At 40.5% G+C, this 17,340-nt stretch overlaps 2 protein-coding genes across 4 annotated transcripts in view; both read left to right on the top strand.

The window, feature by feature from the left end:
* Window positions 1-11,195, top strand: part of trim36 (tripartite motif containing 36) — a 32,338-nt gene extending 21,143 nt beyond the window's left edge. For all 3 annotated transcript variants that reach the window (XM_080499853.1, XM_080499851.1, XM_080499852.1), the window contains 5 exons: window positions 2,653-2,770; window positions 2,866-3,071; window positions 5,462-5,645; window positions 6,369-6,482; window positions 8,044-11,195. In XM_080499853.1, coding sequence (XP_080355979.1) covers window positions 2,653-2,770; window positions 2,866-3,071; window positions 5,462-5,645; window positions 6,369-6,482; window positions 8,044-8,407 — 986 coding nt within the window. In that variant the 3' untranslated portion in view covers window positions 8,408-11,195. The remainder of the gene's footprint in view (window positions 1-2,652; window positions 2,771-2,865; window positions 3,072-5,461; window positions 5,646-6,368; window positions 6,483-8,043) is intronic.
* A 787-nt stretch (window positions 11,196-11,982) lies between these two features.
* ccser1 (coiled-coil serine-rich protein 1) overlaps window positions 11,983-17,340 on the top strand; it is a 127,277-nt gene continuing 121,919 nt past the window's right edge. Inside the window, exon 1 of the mRNA XM_080499342.1 lies at window positions 11,983-12,176. The gene's annotated coding sequence lies outside the window, so the exon portion shown is untranslated. The remainder of the gene's footprint in view (window positions 12,177-17,340) is intronic.

Here is a 17,340-nt window from a genome sequence, read left to right as displayed (position 1 = left end):
TGTATATTTAGAAGATATATTCATTTTACTGCTCAAATTCCCTAATGGGCTTATTTTTTGTCATTCTAAGTGAATTTTAGAAGAGGTATTCATTGTAGATCAAATGCTCATCTTAAGCTTCCAGTCTCAATTTGGGACCACATAGTCATGATTTAGGTTTCATGTACATGAATGAATCTGTGGTGTGTCTTTATGGAAAAAGCTGCCTGCAGCAGTTTGGTGACCGTCATGCTGATGTGTCTTCAATCTAAATGGCCTGCGGGAGCTAATGGGGCTCTTACTCTGTGCTTGGAGAGGACGAAGAAGCTATAGAGTGATTGTATACTGCAGTAATTTAATTGAAGTCTTGCTTGGTGGTGCTGCAGGAAGGGGAAAAATAACCCAACCTTTTAGTGTCTCTCGATCGTGCCTACACGGCTCAAATGCATTATTTTGTTCTGGTGGTGTTTCGGAAAACTTGAGGCAGATTTCATTTAATGTCTGAATTGACTGCATGTTTTTGAACAGTGAACACTTCTACTGGTCATCTGTCCTTTTGGAAGGACAGCTGTGTTGGATGTTTCTCACTGCTTGTGCATGTTTCATCTTCTCTTGGATAATTGTGTGTTAGTGTGCTCTCCCGTTAACCTCGCTGCGGCCCTGCTGTCTGCTTGAACCCCGAGCTCTGCTTCTCAAGAGGCTGTGAAAGACCGCCTTGTCGGCTATAAAAGCCCGTTTGTGATGCACATTTTCTCAAACTCTCAGGCCGACAATGCTGCATTCTCCACCATTTCCATTTGAAGGCGTTCTGTTGCAACTATACAAAGACATTACAGTGAAGAAGAAAGTACATTTCACTAGACTGTGAAGAAAGTTTAATCTGGCACCTTCGCGAATGGGCGAGCTGCTCCCTGCCGTGCGAATCTGTTTGGCAGCATCCTGAACTGTATGAGATCAGTGGTGCTGCTTTTCCTCTGAGTCACTGATGAAGGATTGCCTGCTGTGTTTGACCGACTACCCTTTTCGTGGTCCTTACTCGTAGGGCCATCTGTTGGAAATGGGTGAAAACACAAACTCTCGTCTGTCATTGTTGTGAAAGATTAGCTTCTTATGAAAAATGCCTGAACATAGTTGATGCTGGAGCGGTCACTCCTTGCTTCTCTTCGCTGTTTCTTCATCAGTTGGAAGAAAATGCAACTTTTTAGGATTTGGATTTTGAATATTGGAAAGTTGCAGCAACAATTGAAGTTTGGTGGTTTTGGAGAGGGTGTTTTTTTTTAATATGTTAAGATTTACTCCCACTTGACACTACTTAACATCTTGTGAAAATATTTATATATATATAACAAAGGCAGAAGCTCTGTAACTGTTCTCTACATACTTTAGGTTCATTAAGCAGGACAACACACATTTGAGTTATTTATTCTCTCTGGGAAAAGGTCAGCCAAGATTTAGTCAAAAAGACAATTGCACAATTCAGGAATAGCTTAAATTAAAAATGTGAAAGTTATGTAATTTAATAACTTGGTCCACACACATAGTTTGTTACCAAAGTGGCAATGTAGCTGGACTTTTTAAAGCAGATGATCTCATAAAGGAGAGCTGTCTTGCAGAATAAGTCTTTGAGGACAGAGGATTAGCTGAGTGACTTTGAAAGCTCAGAAAGCTCACTGACGGTGCCGACATTGGTCAGTGAAGGGGATCCGTCTATCGTGCAAAGGAGCTTTAGAAAAGCAATGGATTGGGAATGTCAAAAATAGGAATTGCACTGAAGACGAGATGGGAATATCACACAAGGGTGGGGGCTTCTCACAGGAGCACTGATGGTAGTATGCTGAAACGATGACCGACATGGTTACAGAAATACACTTCAGTTTCTGGGGACAATTTAACTAAGAACTGTAACTGACAAGGTGGCTAAAGTCTGATGTAAAATCTGTCCTCTGACATCCATCAGGATGAGTGGGATATTGTAGAAGCATTTGAATTACTTGCTCGACCGCTCAGAGAAACTGTCTTCAGCTGCTGCAGGGAGACGATGAATAAGGGAAACGTTAAGTGAGAGCGGAAGGAGGAGGTTTTGTTGTCAGTGGGGGTGTTTTTGCGAAGTGCTTTTCCCAGCAGCGAGTCTGTAGAATCCTCTTTGGTGCCATTATGGACGCTCTTCTTCTCCGTAGTGCTGATCTTTGCCTCACTTGCATTGCTCAACTTGCTCCATTTGGTTGGACTCGTGTTGCTGAGCTGCAGTGTTATTAAGACCCAAGTGTTTTTTCTCTTGTAATTCTTTGCACTCCTTCTACTTGCTTCATGCAAATGTGCCATTATGCTATAGTTAATCTTAACTACACGTACGAGAAGCAGGGGGGTGCCCGGGGATCTTGTTCAGGGACCCCCAGTGGTAGTGTGACCTCAGTGAGATTCAGAGCTGTGAGCTTCTGATCTCAAGCCGGCTGTTTACAAAATAGGGGAAGAAACAACAGTCCAGGCAGTCGTGTGGGTCTTTTGCTGGATATACCACACAAGCTCAAAACTGGGTGTGAAGATGTTTAAGACTTCTGGACTGTGTTCACCTTTTGTTTTGAAATCTATTTGTTTATGTAAATGTGAGAGCTACGTCTGGTAATCTCTGGTGTATCCTGTATTCACTGGTTCTTTCTCCCATTTCGTCCCCAGTTCCAGACCCTCCTCTTATTGACTTGTCAAGTAGCAAAGTCTATAATGAAGCAATGATCTGCTGGAGGCTCTCTGAAGACCACTTGCCTACAGATCATCACATTCTTGAGTATCGCAGGTGAGTCCACCGTATATCATCGAGAGGAATGGAAAATTCACTGAACTTTATGCATTTTCAAAACTGTAAATCAATGCAATCTTTCACTTCTCCAGACTTGGAGGCCCGAGCCAGTCTCCATCACAAGAGGACGGTGAGGACAATGGGGCGTGGAGGACGACAGACAGGGTGTACGGTCCCAGCACGGTGGTGTGTGACCTGGAGGCCGACAGCCTGTACTCATTCAGAGTCCGAAGTTGCAGGAACTCCATGTTTAGCCCCTACAGCCCAGAGGTGACCTTCCACACGCCACCTGCACCCGGTAAGTCCGATACATGTGAAGATGGCTTCTCCTGAGAATTTGCCTTTTAGGAGTGTTTAGTTTTTGTAAAATAGGAAGGGGAAAAAAAGGGAGACCCGGGAGGGGCTGTTGTATGGCAAAAAAAAGTTGCATTTAAAAAAAGAAATCCTCTATATTATTCTTACAATTTAAGCTTTTATTAACAAACTCTTCTTTGTTATAGATAATAAGAGCATTATTAAATGACACCCATTTGGAGAAGCAGCCCCTGTTATCTGGCCTCTTTTTGGCCAAAGAAAATCTTTTCCACTCGTTTGTTTTTGGAGCCAACCTCAGTTTTTCAGTGCTGAGCTCAGTTTTTGGAAAATTATCAGATGACAGATGCTTCTGTTTTTCTATGTTGAATTCTCTTGTAGCATGCGCAATAGAGGTAATGAAGCACAGTGTTGTTTTGGCTTATCGTCATGGCAATGGCTTTTGTTCTAGATGACTGAAACATTACAGCTATTGTCTGAGTGTGTGGGAGTAGATGGTGTGTCGTGTGACGGCTACGGTTACATCTGTTGCTACAATTTTTTAAGCTTGTTGGAGAGCAGCGAGGTGGAATTCTGTTCAAAAAGAAAAAAGCTCATCACCAACCATCTGCTGGTCTCTGATTTCGACCATATCATTGTAGAAAATGAGTAAATCACTTTGATTTACATCCATTTCTCCTTTTAGGGCTACTTTTACTGATTTCATACAAACTGAAGCATGATGGGAATTGGAAATGTGATAAAAATGACACTAAGGGGTGAAAAACTCGCCATGAATGCATCTAAATCAGTCTTACAGGTGATGGGAGGATCTGTTACACATTTTAATTGGAGGTTGACATATATTTGAGCCAGCTTTTTTCCTTTGGATTAGTCATCATCCAGTGATGATTGACTGTTTTTTCTCCACCTCTTCACTCAAAAATAGAATTTTCAGGCTACATATTAATTTACAAGGTAGACGGAGAGAAAACATGAGCTGAAGCCAAGTCATAACTGGATGCAGATCTATTTTAAGATGTTATGGCAGTTTTCTTACTGCACTCTCTGGAGGTACAAAAGTAACCTTAGAAAATATGGTGAATTACCAAAAGAAATGTTGTGTATATATATATATATATATATGTGTGTGTGTATGTGTATATATATGTATGTATGTGTGTATGGGATGCATTTTCCTTCCTCTCAGTTGACAGGGAAAACTAAATGTGAATCATTCAGACGCAAACCTGCCATATCACTCTGGGATCTGATTGGCATGTACTTTGACTTTTGTTCTGCAGCCTTTTGACATTCGAGTGGTTTTCCGATTGGCGCTTCCGCATTCCTGTGCTCTATGATTCGTCTAGGACAGAGCGGATATGTTCAGTGTGCATCAGTAATGAGGTGGAATTTACAGTTGGGGACAAACGGGCACACATGAACACGGATATGCATAGTGCTGTCAATGATATGGCTTGAGGGGAAATTTTTCAGTTAAACTTAAAAAAAAAAAAAAAATCAACATTAGAAAATGTATTGCCTAACATGGTTGTCTAGCAAGTTAATCAGTTGTTCGTCTATGCAATTGGAAACCTCCTGCTCAAAATGCTTCTGAATATACAATATTTTTGAATAACAGGTCTATAAGCTGACAGATTTAAAAGTTATTGCAAAGGATGAGCTGTTACTCAATGCAAAAAGAATTACCGTCTCTCTCAATTCCAGTCATTAACCCTTTATTTTTGTTTCACACATTGTAATGCTAACATGGAATCTGGTCAGTAGCGATGTAACCCAGCCGCAGCACAGTGCTACAGATTTGTGGGTTCACCCTGGAGGCTGGCTTATGCTATAATTATTCTTATTATCATGCCCTAGTTGTTATGAGGACTTCCTGAGACACATGCAAATTAACTGGTCTTCCCCAGTGTAGCCTTCAGATTTCATGGGATGGTTGAGTGAACGAGCACAATTACGTCGGCCTATATGTATCCTGGATTATGGTAATCGGGGGCCTGTGACCCATAAAGCTATTCATAGAATGCATTTAATTGCATCCAGATGAGCAATATAATTAGAAGTCGCACATGATAAATGAATGATTTCAGTAGATCATTGCTTGTCATGGTGGAACAATACCTGCAAGTAGTCCTCCATGGGCGTTGTTCGGTTGTGTTATAGTGCCCCCTTCTGTCTGCTGTAGGTGTGCTGCTGGCTCTGAAGGAACAAAAACAATCTGCCCTGTGTTATTGTATCAGTCTATTTACCCAAATCTGTTTCTTTTATGCATTTTATTGTTCTCCATGGTGATTTTCTCTTCATCCTGCTTTCTCTTTTCCTCTCCTGTTTGTCCACCTTGTGACTTTCCTCTGGCCTCCATCTCGCCATGTGCAGCTTTCGGTTTTCTGTTCAACGACAAGTGTGGCTTCAGTGCAGAACGACTCATTCTGAATAAGCGGCGGGACACAGTGGAAAGCGTGGCAGGCATGGCCTTCCTCCTTGCAGCAGACCGTGTGCAAACGGGCAGCTACATCGGACTAGATTACATAATTGGGGATACTGGCATCTCTCAGGGAAGGTATGCAAAATTTTAAAAAAAATAAACCCACATTTTACTCAGCGTTGTTTTGTCATACGTTGTCATGCGGAACAAGAGTGTAAAGATAAATTTTCTTCAAGGAGAAAAAAACTTGAGACTATCAATATGTCATGATGTCCGAGTATGAAATATTGAAGAGACGGAGCAGAGGGGCGTCTATATTTGGTCTCAAAATGAAAGCAGCATTACAGTGTTGGTTATGTCATAATTTTGCAGTTAATAAAGAAACGAGTAAATTGTTGAAAAATCCACATTTTGCAACTTGAAAAGTACAGACATTTAACTATAAAATGGTGAAAATTTAAGTTTTAACTAAAAACTAGCTTTCATTTCATGCCTTTTACTTTCAGCCCTCTTACAGGCATAACATTTGTTCATCTGCTGTTAAGTCTCTGTATTCTGTTCTATTCTATTCGCAATTTTTTACATATATTGTAGATAAATGCAGCGATGAAGACACAAATATAATTTTCTGTGCATGACTATCATTCATTTAGATTGAAATCGGCCGTGACTCTCCTAAAACTAGCAATAAAATCAAGAAACTCAAAGTTTTCAAACCATGAAAATGTAACGAGTAAATGCAAATACCTGAAAACTTTGTGTTTTAACTGTGTCCCTCTTCTGTTTACTGGACATAACAATCTGTCCTTGTACTTTCATTTGCTGCAGTCAAGAAATAAATGTGCTCTTGTTTTGCAGACACTATTGGGCCTTTAAGGTGGAACCGTACTCCTACATGGTGAAAGTTGGCGTGGCCTCGGACACAAAGCTGCTTGAATGGTTTCATAATCCAAGAGACACGAGCAGCCCAAGGTAGGTCCTGGCACATGACCCTTATTTACCATATGTACATTATTTACGTAGCCTCGTGATGCAGGACAAAAAAAAAAAACGTTTGCTATTTAACTGATCTGGATGCAACTCTGTAAACGCACATAATTTGAGTCCAGCGCTAAGTGTGAGTGAGTAGTATGTAATCCTGTGATGTAAGAAAGGCATTCTAAACCTGTAAAGAGCTTAAAACCAGACAAAGCTTGTCTATCTCACTGGAGCCGCTCATGGTAAAGCGCAGACGGGACTACATTATTTACACAAATGCATTCAAATGCTGTGGAAGTTATGTAATTACTCTAAGATTGTAAGCACCAGGTGCTATTCAGCTGTTTCAAAGAAGGCTGGCGATGCATTTTTTATTTTTTTTTCCTTTCTAAGGAAGTCTTTGAAAAGGTGTTTTTGACAATAATGCGTGAATATGAGTAACACGTCAGTAAAATCTCTAAATGCGTCATCATTATGGTGTATAATGTTATTAGTGTTAAATAGTTTTTTTATCATGGGTCAGACAAACAAAACACCTGAGTAATTGTGACATATGGGCAACTGTTGCAGCTTTTTTCGATTTTGTTCTTTTTTTCCAACAAAGATACAACATTTAGCAGTTTTCAATCTTTTTTTTCTTTTTTCCAATTGAAATGGCACCTTTCGGAAAACAAAATGCTGTATATCCCAAAGTAGACTTGGCAATTTTTGGAAAAACATTAAATGAGTTGGTGTTTTCACTTTCATTTTGTCAAACATGCACGGCCCGGGGGTTGATCCTCTGGCTCCTTAATTCTATTAAGTTGTTTGTAAGAGCAGAATGTTGACGTTGGTTTTAGTCACAGCACTTTTAACTGCTGAAACGATTTAAAACAACATTTCAAATATAGTTTATTTCATTTGGGTTTTAAACTGGTTTTAAACTAACTGCATTTGTGCAGGTGTGTACCGGTCTGTGGGTCGTTTGGTACTGGACCGCACAGAAAGAATAAATAACTTGCATTATTTCAGTTTTATTTATTATCCGACTCTGAACAAGCTTTTATTTTGATAAATGACCGAATTCTCTCCGTTACCACCATCTATGACTCGCGCTTGTGTCGGTCACGTGATAAATTAGCACTAATATTAAACCCTCAGGCTAGCAAAATGAGTAAAAAAAACCCAGACGTCTTTAGGAAGTTTCTTTACAAAGGAGAAAAGGCCCAGTGAGGACACGGAAGAATAACATAAAAATAAGTAGGAAGACGTACAAGTACACAGTGATTCACGTTTATTATTATATTTACAAAATACCACAGTTTTTGTGTTGGTCGTATCATTTTATTTTGTTGTATTTATCCGCCACACATTAAAGGCCGATCTGTGAAAATACTGTCTGACATTAAACCGGTCTGTGGCGCAAAAAAGGTTGGGCACTGCTGCGTTAATTGATAATTGTGAAATAAACCCACGATACACCATTTTGCCCAAAAGGTTTTGTGTTGGCGTAATTATTCCGTAGGTTTCAAAACAAATGCCACAAACCCGTTTGTGCCCTCTTTCCTCCCACCAGGTACGACCATGACAGTGGACACGACAGCGGCAGCGAGGACGCATGCTACGAGCTCTCCCAGCCCTTCACCCTCCTCACTCTGGGCATGGGCAAGCTCTTCATCCCAAAGTCCTCCTCCTCCGTTTCCACAACAAACGCATCATCCGGCGACGCCGGCGGCCGCGTGCTTCCCATGCCGCAGCGCTTGGGCGTGTGCCTCAACTACGACGCATGCCGGGTGTATTTCTTTGACGCCGACACCATGAGGTGCCTTTACGAGAGGCAGGTGGACTGCTCAGGAACCATGTTTCCAGCTTTTGGCCTCCTGGGCAGTGGCAAAGTGCAGCTGGAGGAGTTTGTTGCCACGAAGAGACTGACTTTCTGAGGAGCGGCAGCAGTGCGTTCAGACCTCGAGCTGGTTGCATGTTCTGGAAAGGAGCAGGTTTTTACTTACAGGGTGATGGAGTACAATGCAGAGCGTGGTAGTTGAAGGTCAGATGAGGCAGACTTGATCGGGATCTTTTTGTCCAAAATGTGAAGCCGAGATGTCTGTCAGAGACTGACCTCTATAGAGTTGGCATGCGTCATGTATGATTTGAGGTCCTCAGCGGCAGGTTCTGAAATAAGAAGTTCTTCTCTACTTACCAAAGTCTCTGTATCTGCTGTTTGTATTCCACTTGGGTTTAATTGTCACCTCTGATAAGCTCTTGACGTGGAATTGGCTGCACGTTTATTCTGCAGTCACTTTAAATCTTGATTTTTAACATGAAACGCCTTTGATCTCACACTGACACTTCCTCTTCTGCCGGGCTTATGTTTATAGAATAATGTGTGCGTGACAATAATTATTACTGGGTGGTATTTGTTTGCTGTTTTCTATAATTACTTGTCAAAAAGTAGCAGCATAGGTTGATATGTAATCTTAGTGGACCTGAGAGGGCCTTGTAGCTACTTTGAAACTAGCGCCTTTGTGCCTTTTTTGTTTAGGGAATGGGTAATTTCGTTTGCTCGATCAAGCTGACATGGGTGTCTTTGCACAAGAATTATGGAAATGCTTTGCAGCAAAGTTACTGTACGTGTGTATTTACTGTAGTAGTCTGATCACACTGGTGTTAAAGGTTTTGGTATTAAGTCTTCTTTGCGTATTTACTCTACTTTATCATAGAAAACACTACTTTTCCTATTTGTCAGTTACGTTCAGCTGTTTTTTGCACAATACAATGAGTGAATCATCGCACAGGATGAACTTTACAATCATGACATGATCACTACCTAAGTAGCCTCTTCACTTCACCCTTGTTGACGTACAGCCTTTTCAACGTGTCTCGTTCACTCTCACTAAAGTGTCCACCTTCACCCACTGAATCCTCGAGTCGTTGCTTGAGTTCAAATGCGTCTCGTTATTTCCACTTGATCATCTGGTACTGAATAGGACTTGCGACATCTTAACACTCAACCGCAACCCTGCGCACTTCAACCGCTGCAAAGTCACCAAAGCTTTTATTTTGGTTCCGGTGCTGACTTCGGTGCAACCCACAGCCTTTAAACTTTGTCAAAGCGCAACTCACAGTTCTTCAGGTTCTAACAAGAAGTGCTATCATGAAACAAACTGGCCGCTCTCTTCCACCGTCACTACCACTATATTCTTAACAAGCGTAGCATTTTGACATCTCACTGTTTGGCTGTTAAACACGGTTCCAAGTGGCTGATTGGCTTTGACCAAATGGCTTCAAATGTTGCATTAAAAAAAAAAAGCACACAAGACTTTTTTTTGATCACTTTCTTTTTTTTTCTTCTTCTTTCGTCCAGAGACATGCTGTATATGTGCCTGCACATTCAGTTTGTTTGTACTTCGAAATATATTTTAATTTCTGGAGGTTTAGGGTAATCAGTGCGCTCGTGTTTTCTCAGGTTTCTGGCCCTGACCGGGGCCTGATGCTACCTACTACCTCTGTTCGTCAGGCCTGGAAAACCTTAACTACTGTACCTTTCCTTGCAGAAGCAAGTTTGGTTTTGATTTACAGCTTCGTTTGCGTCGGTCACTTCAGTATCTCTGCCTTCTCTTTAACGTCAGATAAGCTGATCTTTTCATAATGTGTGATTTTAAATTCCATGTACATAATAATCCAGAGTCTGTTATTTTCGGTGAAATAAAGTGCATCATAAATGTTCTCGTAATCAGTTGGTGTTCGTTTGTGGATCACTTAAAGGAAATTACTATAGATGGATAGATTCAGCTGCCTTTGTCAAGAGTTTTCCTCGGACGGGAGACACTTGTCAATGTGGTCTCTGTTTGAAATATAAAGTATGGGATATATCGTTGTGTTGGGTCTCAAAAATTTCATAAATTTGCTCCTACATTTATCGGCATAAATATTCTGAGTTCTCCATGTTTATTTATTTACTGTGCTTGTGTTTATATTTTGTCTCACAGGTGTTCACACATTTTCACTGGGTCTGAACTCTGGTTACTGTGTGTTAAAGAATTCACTTGTAACATCTACTTAACACATCTATGCATTTATGAATTGGAAGGACTTGTTCAGACTAATTTTTTTAATCACCGAATGTAATCACAAATAACTGAATGTCCTTTTGTCAGTGTCCCCCCCCACTTGGCGTCATAATGCATTTGTATGTACAGAAATCCCTATAAAAGTCTTGCAGTTTCAATACAGCGGCTGATCCTGGAATGAAATGCATCATTTGGCTGGCTTTACAGTAATGGATTTTAAACCAAATATTGTGCAGGCTGGCTCTTAATCCAATCTCAAGCTAGCACTTTAAAAATCTGTAGCATGTCAGCTAATGTTTGGCTCTGCAGGTGTGTATCATATACGTGTGTGTGTGTGTGCAATGTTATTGATGTAGGCTATAGAACCGAAGAGGACTATGTAGACGCGCAAGCCTATGAAGACAATTTGCACTGTTGACATTTTATAGGTTACTTTGAGGTTTTAAATGGGTTTTCTGACAAACTTTAAAACGCCAATAATTTTCTCCCCTTCTGAAAAGAGTTGATTAGTGCTGGTACAGTTGCCCTCTTGTGTTTTTCTTCAAAGGATTGGATGTGGTTTGTAAGTGGTGGATTTATGTACATGTACTACGTGAAGATGTGGAAATTATGTTCTTTGCTCTGATTCCTGGAAAAGCTACACTTTTTAATTTGCTGTGTGGGGATTTTATCAAATAAAAGCAGTGTTTCTAAATTTGTCTTGTCTGTTGTATTACTCATGATTCCTTTCACCACTATGCCATTTGAAGCATTGGCATACTTCTGTCATTTAACATGCGTACAATTTTACTCATTTGTGTGGGACAATGCACATTAACGAACAATCATACAAATTGTAAATGTGCCAGATGATGGCAAATTTACATCTGTAGGCCCGAGACAGGTCAGATATGCAATACAAAGTATAAAGGAGCATAAAATACCATATATAAACTATACAAATTACATTTATGTAGAGAATGCAGGAATTTGCCAATTGGCCAGTGACATGGTGGGAGTGGAGATGGACTCTGGCCAGATGGTCTCACAGAGGAAGATTGGGTCCAAACTGAGGTCCATCCAGAACAGTGAGTGTGGAGCTGTGTGCAGCCATGTCAAATAATATCCCCCAGGGATTAATAAAGTGATTCTGATACTAGAATTAAATCAACACAGAGATAATCGTGTGATCACATAGCCTAATGTGGCATCTCTGAAGGTCAGCTGACATCTATTCATTGTGCGGCTGCTGCGCTGCTTAATGACGCTTAGGATGGTTTTTATGAGTGATTCTACTTTTCAGCAAACGATTAAGTCGTTCATCCATCCACCTGCTGCAGGATGCTGTGAGGAGGAGGAGGAGGAGGAGGAGAAGGAGGAGCACGGACGTCACGCTGTGCACGCCCGAGCGCGGCCTGGCGTCGTTTACAACGCGGAAGAGACGCAGGGAAGGAAGAGACGCTCCACGTCGCGGAGGTGCGTCAGCGCGCGACACAAGGTGCTTCCTCCTCAGTGCGATTGATTTCTCCCGTACCATTGTACACTTCCTCACGCCCGCATGTAGCCGACTGTAACTCACGTGAGCAGGAAGCGAGGACGCACTTCGCTTCTTTTTCCTGCTCGGAGGGGCCTCATCGGGGACTCCGGGAATCCGCTGAAGGTAACGTGTTTGCCCGCTACCTGCTACCTGCTAGCCGCCGGTCGGCCGGTTGACCGGCTGGAGGGCTGCGCGGTGCCCGCTGCAGGCTCCCACCCCGCACCCGGCTGACCTCTGCGGGCTGGAATGATGCGTGATGCCGTCGCAGGGAGCATTAGGAGCGTCTGCAGCTAGCTAGTCGGGATTTAAGGTGGACGGAGCTCCGGAGCGGTTGTTGACATGCTCGTGTTGACAGTTTGTCGGCGCCCCGCTGGGCTGCTGCAGGTGACATGCGTCCACATCTCTGCAGCGATTATGCGGCTAATTTGGTAACTACACCGTGACTAATACAGAGATGGAATAATAATAATAATTTTAAAAAAAAACCAAAAAAAACACTAAGGCATATTGAGCACACAGCTGCAAGAACTGTTGAGGATACTGTAAACACCCTGTGTCATCCATCAGTGCTAAGGCCTATTCATTCTTGTGGATTTGATGGGCCGTAAAACACAGTGATCATCGATCAAGAGACAACACTGTTTATTTAGCTCCTGTAAATATTACAAACTCGAAAAATGTTCCCATACACGCCAACAGTGCCTCTGTATTTAGCTGCGTTGCTCATTGCGGAGATGTGTTTAGTATGACTATTATGGCGATTGAGATTTGACTAAAACTTCAAAATATTAGGATTTTCATAGCATTAAGCCCCAGTGAGATCACTGTCATTGTCATTAGTATGTCCTGGCCGGTGTGGAGTTTATTTTTCTTGTGTTCGGGTCTCCAGCTTTCTTACATAGTCCAAAAACATGGCGGTGAAGTTCACAGGTGACTGTATAAAAACAAAAAACAAAAACAACCCTTTTTGATCCTCTGTCTCTGTGTGTTCACCCTCCAGGCTCTGGCTCTCCTTCACCTTAACTTTGATGAAGCAAGTTTAGAAGATGGGTGAACACAGGAGTAGTCATAACATGTACTTACTTTGTGTATTCTTCAGGCGTTGTCTATTCCATCTTATTGCATAGGTAGAATATAGGTAGAATATGCAAGCAATATGCAATGCAAGCAAATGTCTAGTAGCCCAATCTCCTCCACAAAACGAATCAGACATAATTGACCCTGTGACCAAGAAAGGCTTTCAAAAAAGACCTCAAGACAACATGTAGGAGTTTGGGCAGTTCAGTCAGACCACACGTCTCCACATGTCTTTGCCATTCACTGGAATTGTAACCTGTATGTACGGTGTAGGTCAGCATGATTGCACAGTATTTCCTAATCGAATAGCTATGATTAAAAAAAACAAAACAAAACAAGACTCATTATATTGTAGTACTTATACAATAATTCATTTTTGTGTTGTTGATTATTAACAACTGTTACATTCAGGCTTTGAATAGTCATATCGACTCGTCACCATCTGTTACAGATATTGCTCATGTTTATGTTTATATTTCGATAGAATTACATTTTATGAATATCTGCTATGGTGTGCTAGTGCGTCATTTTTTAAAACCACACATTCATCCCATTGGTGTCAGTCTGTCACATCTCTATGCAGTGCTATTGGTGTTTGTAATTTTTTAAAATCTATTATTACCATATTTTGAAAAGAAGAAAAGGCCTTTGTTTGCTGATATTTCAACACGTACTCTGTGTTTTCCATCCAGTATTTTTTTTTTTTTTTACACCGTTTTATGTAACTCAGGGCTGGGATGTGCTGGAGCTGAATTTGGTTAACTATGGAGACTATATTCAGGTTACCTGCTGAACGCTTATAATTTCACACCAAGGAACCTTCACACCTATGGACAGGTCTATATGTGTTGTCAAATAGAAAACTTTCCACGTTTGTTGTGTATGCACTTTTTTTCTCTTTGAATTGAAAACATATCTATTTCCAGCCCTTGTATGTGAATTTGTTTTGCATGGTGTTTTATTAAACGGTCGGAAGACCAGCCTAGATTTCCCTGTTATTACTATACATATAATACTCGAACGTCTCACTGATGTTTCTAAATGTTGACTTTCAGCTCAAGCTCATAGTGGCTGGTTAGTTATTTGCTTATTGGTTAATATAAGACTTGTTCACACTGATGCTGTTTGTGTGGGTGCCAAAGGTGAGAGATAACATTTGACAGTTCACTGCAAATGATGACATGTTGTTTTGACCACATGTTCTGGCCTGTATGTTGTTTTGAAAGTTCTGCTCATGTTCATTGTGATGAAACTCTGGAGCTCGGTGAGCTGTATGTGTAAAAGATTAAGTAGCAATTGACACATTACCTGTTGGCAGTTTCCTCGGAAAGCTTAAAGTTATATCCAAGTTAATTGTGAAATTGTTTCTTTTAAATGAGCTGATATTATCCAGTCACAATATTAATTAAATGTTAAGTTCCTCCACACAAGAGAAACCGTGTTTCCACTGTCTTTGTTGAAATCTGTACAAAATCTGTTCACATTATATTAACCTTTTTAAAAACCTTAGGGCTTAAATTAGTTATATTACTTTCAGTATTCAGTCAGCAGCTAATACCACAGTACAAGCCAATTAAACAAGTCTTGTTCATATCGAGGGGTTATGGTTTGCATGTAATATGTGGTTACAGCTGGGAAAAAAGGATCCTTTCAAGAACCTGTTGTATTGGAAACACCCAGGTATTCATTCCACATACACACCCTGTGCTCTTTTCACGGGGCAGATAATCATGTATCAGTGGAAAGCTTCGCTGTTAATGTGTGAGCATGTGTTTACTCTTATTCAATATAGCATTTCTATCAGTGCAAAGGTAGGATGATCTGAGTTGAGGGGGGGGGAGGGCTTGGCTTGGAGAGTTTCACTTCTCGTAAAGCTCTCGAGTAGATAGGAAGTAAATCAATGTGTCAAAGGAGAACTCTCTCTTTTAAATGTCAACAGCAACCATGGCAAACATATGGCTCATTTGCCAAAACTGGCCCACAGAGGGTTCACTCCAGCTTTCAGGATCATCTTGCAAAATGTGAAAATTAACTAGAGACTTCAGTTTTTCATTATAAGTAATTGATGTTTATAATTTGTGCTCTTAATCTCTCGTGAGATTAGCGGACATAATGCAATGCTGAGACCCAGAGCCGAACTGTCACATACTGCTGTGATAACTACATTATTGATAATGTCATTCTGTGAGGTTGTTTATGAAAACATGTTTACAGAAGTCTACAGAATACATATATATATATATATATATATATATATATATATATATATATATATATATATATATATATATATATATATATATATATATATATATATATACACAAGTATGTTTCTTCCATGATATATTATTTGTTGTTTGATTTGTTCAATAACTATTCAACAACTAGTCCTACAATTTATCACATCACAATGTAGTATTTATTAGTACACAATGCATTAGAAGGCACAATTTAAGGCCCCCACCCCAAGCTTGGGAGAGCCTGAACCCGCGGCTGAAAAAAATCCTTGAGGATTTTTTATAAGCATTTTAGCACTGCGGACAATTAAAGCAATAAATTTGCACTTTTGACAATATATATGATACCTGCAGTCATTTTTGAATGCATTGAGAAATAAAAAAATAGAGAATCAAATCGGAACTCTTTTTTTTTTTTCTAGGCCAAATCGCCCAGCCCTAATTGTGACCATTTCCAGGATGTGTTAGTACACTTATCTTATCAAAGTATACTTTTTTGGTTTTGCATTCAAAAATTTCCTTTATAGGCATCTGAACGAGAATGAGTTTGGTGTTCCTGCTCCACAGATTCCCTCGAAGACACTTTATCTGACCCAGTTTGTTATCAGTCAAAATTAAAATAATGTTTGTATGCCTCCACATTAGACGAGGTGAGTTGATTGAAGTGTTCTCAGTCTGTCTTAATCTCAGGCTAATTGATCAGATGATGTTTACCTTGTCTTAAACAGTAAGAGTGCTGTGACCTGGTCAAATCACTGTGCCAAAAACAAAAATGTCTGAGCTGCTGGCTCATCTGAAAAAAGGGTTTTTGACAGGGCTGTTAACTTGCTGTGCCCTATGACAGCCTAAATTGACAGGAGAGGGACCAAAGTGTAACAGCGTTTCACTGTGAATCTTGTTTCACTGCAGATGGTGGCTTGGCTCCTAATAGGATTGACCTTTCATGTCTTTGTTATTGTTTTACATATTGTATTAAGTCGTAATGAAAGTCGGATCTACATCACGTTTGAATTTGATCAAATTTACTTCCAGGTACGTGACACTCTAGTCAGCCGCTTCAGTAAAGGGCGTTAATGTAATCTCATTACGTAGGGATTGAAAGCGAAACACGCTGTGGCTCTTACAGGGAGAACTTCTTCAGCACTGCGATAGTGACTGTGAGGCTCATACATGGCAGGAAACAATGGGAACGGGAGTATTTATATGAGTTAATGTCTCCATAAAATGTGCATGCCAAAGGAACTTCTGACTCTTGATACAACAGTTCCTACAAGCAGCCCACTTTCTGGTGTTTTTTTTTTTTTTTTTTTTACCAGGACGCTATAATAAAAAGTTGGTAAAATAACTTTCCTAAAGGGACAAGATTTTATGCTTGTGCTTGTTGCTGTTATTCACATTTGTGATATTAATCTTTAGTACTGACAAAAGCAACCTGGTTTCTTGATTTATGACTTCAAAGATCTGATTTGAATATGTGAACACTCAACAGTTGAATAGTGTGTTTTAGTGTCATCACACTCAGAACAAAGGTTTTTTTTTTTTTTCTTTCGAGATTAAGTGCCCTTGTGGGATTATTGTAGGAATATTTTTTAGCAGCTGACGGCTCACCGGTCGGGTTTGAAATGAAAAGAGATCCATACAGCAGTCAGAATTCATTGTCTACACAGTGTCTACTGCAGGAGACGGAAGTTTTGAGCCGTTACATCCTGTGTTTGCCGTTTGCCTGTGTTGAATGGCTTGGGTTGTGTTTGCCCTGTGATTCCTCGAGGAACATGTCCTCTTCAGCCTGTTTGATCCACTACAGGGTTTTGTGGCCTGTAGCAGTCAAACTTGGTCAGCTGCTGAGCAACTGCAGTCGACTTCTTCAACCCGAATAAGCACACAGTACAGATGGATGGAGAGCCCTCCAAGTAGATTGTTTTAAAATTTTCCTCACACTTGCAAAAATGCTCCCGTGGGTTTATCTTTTATCT

The sequence above is a fragment of the Blennius ocellaris genome (genome assembly GCF_963422515.1).
Source record: "Blennius ocellaris genome assembly, chromosome: 7".
In the NCBI taxonomy this organism is placed as follows: domain Eukaryota; kingdom Metazoa; phylum Chordata; class Actinopteri; order Blenniiformes; family Blenniidae; genus Blennius; species Blennius ocellaris.
Note: the sequence above shows the minus strand (reverse complement) of the source record. Positions and strands in the feature narration are given on the sequence as shown.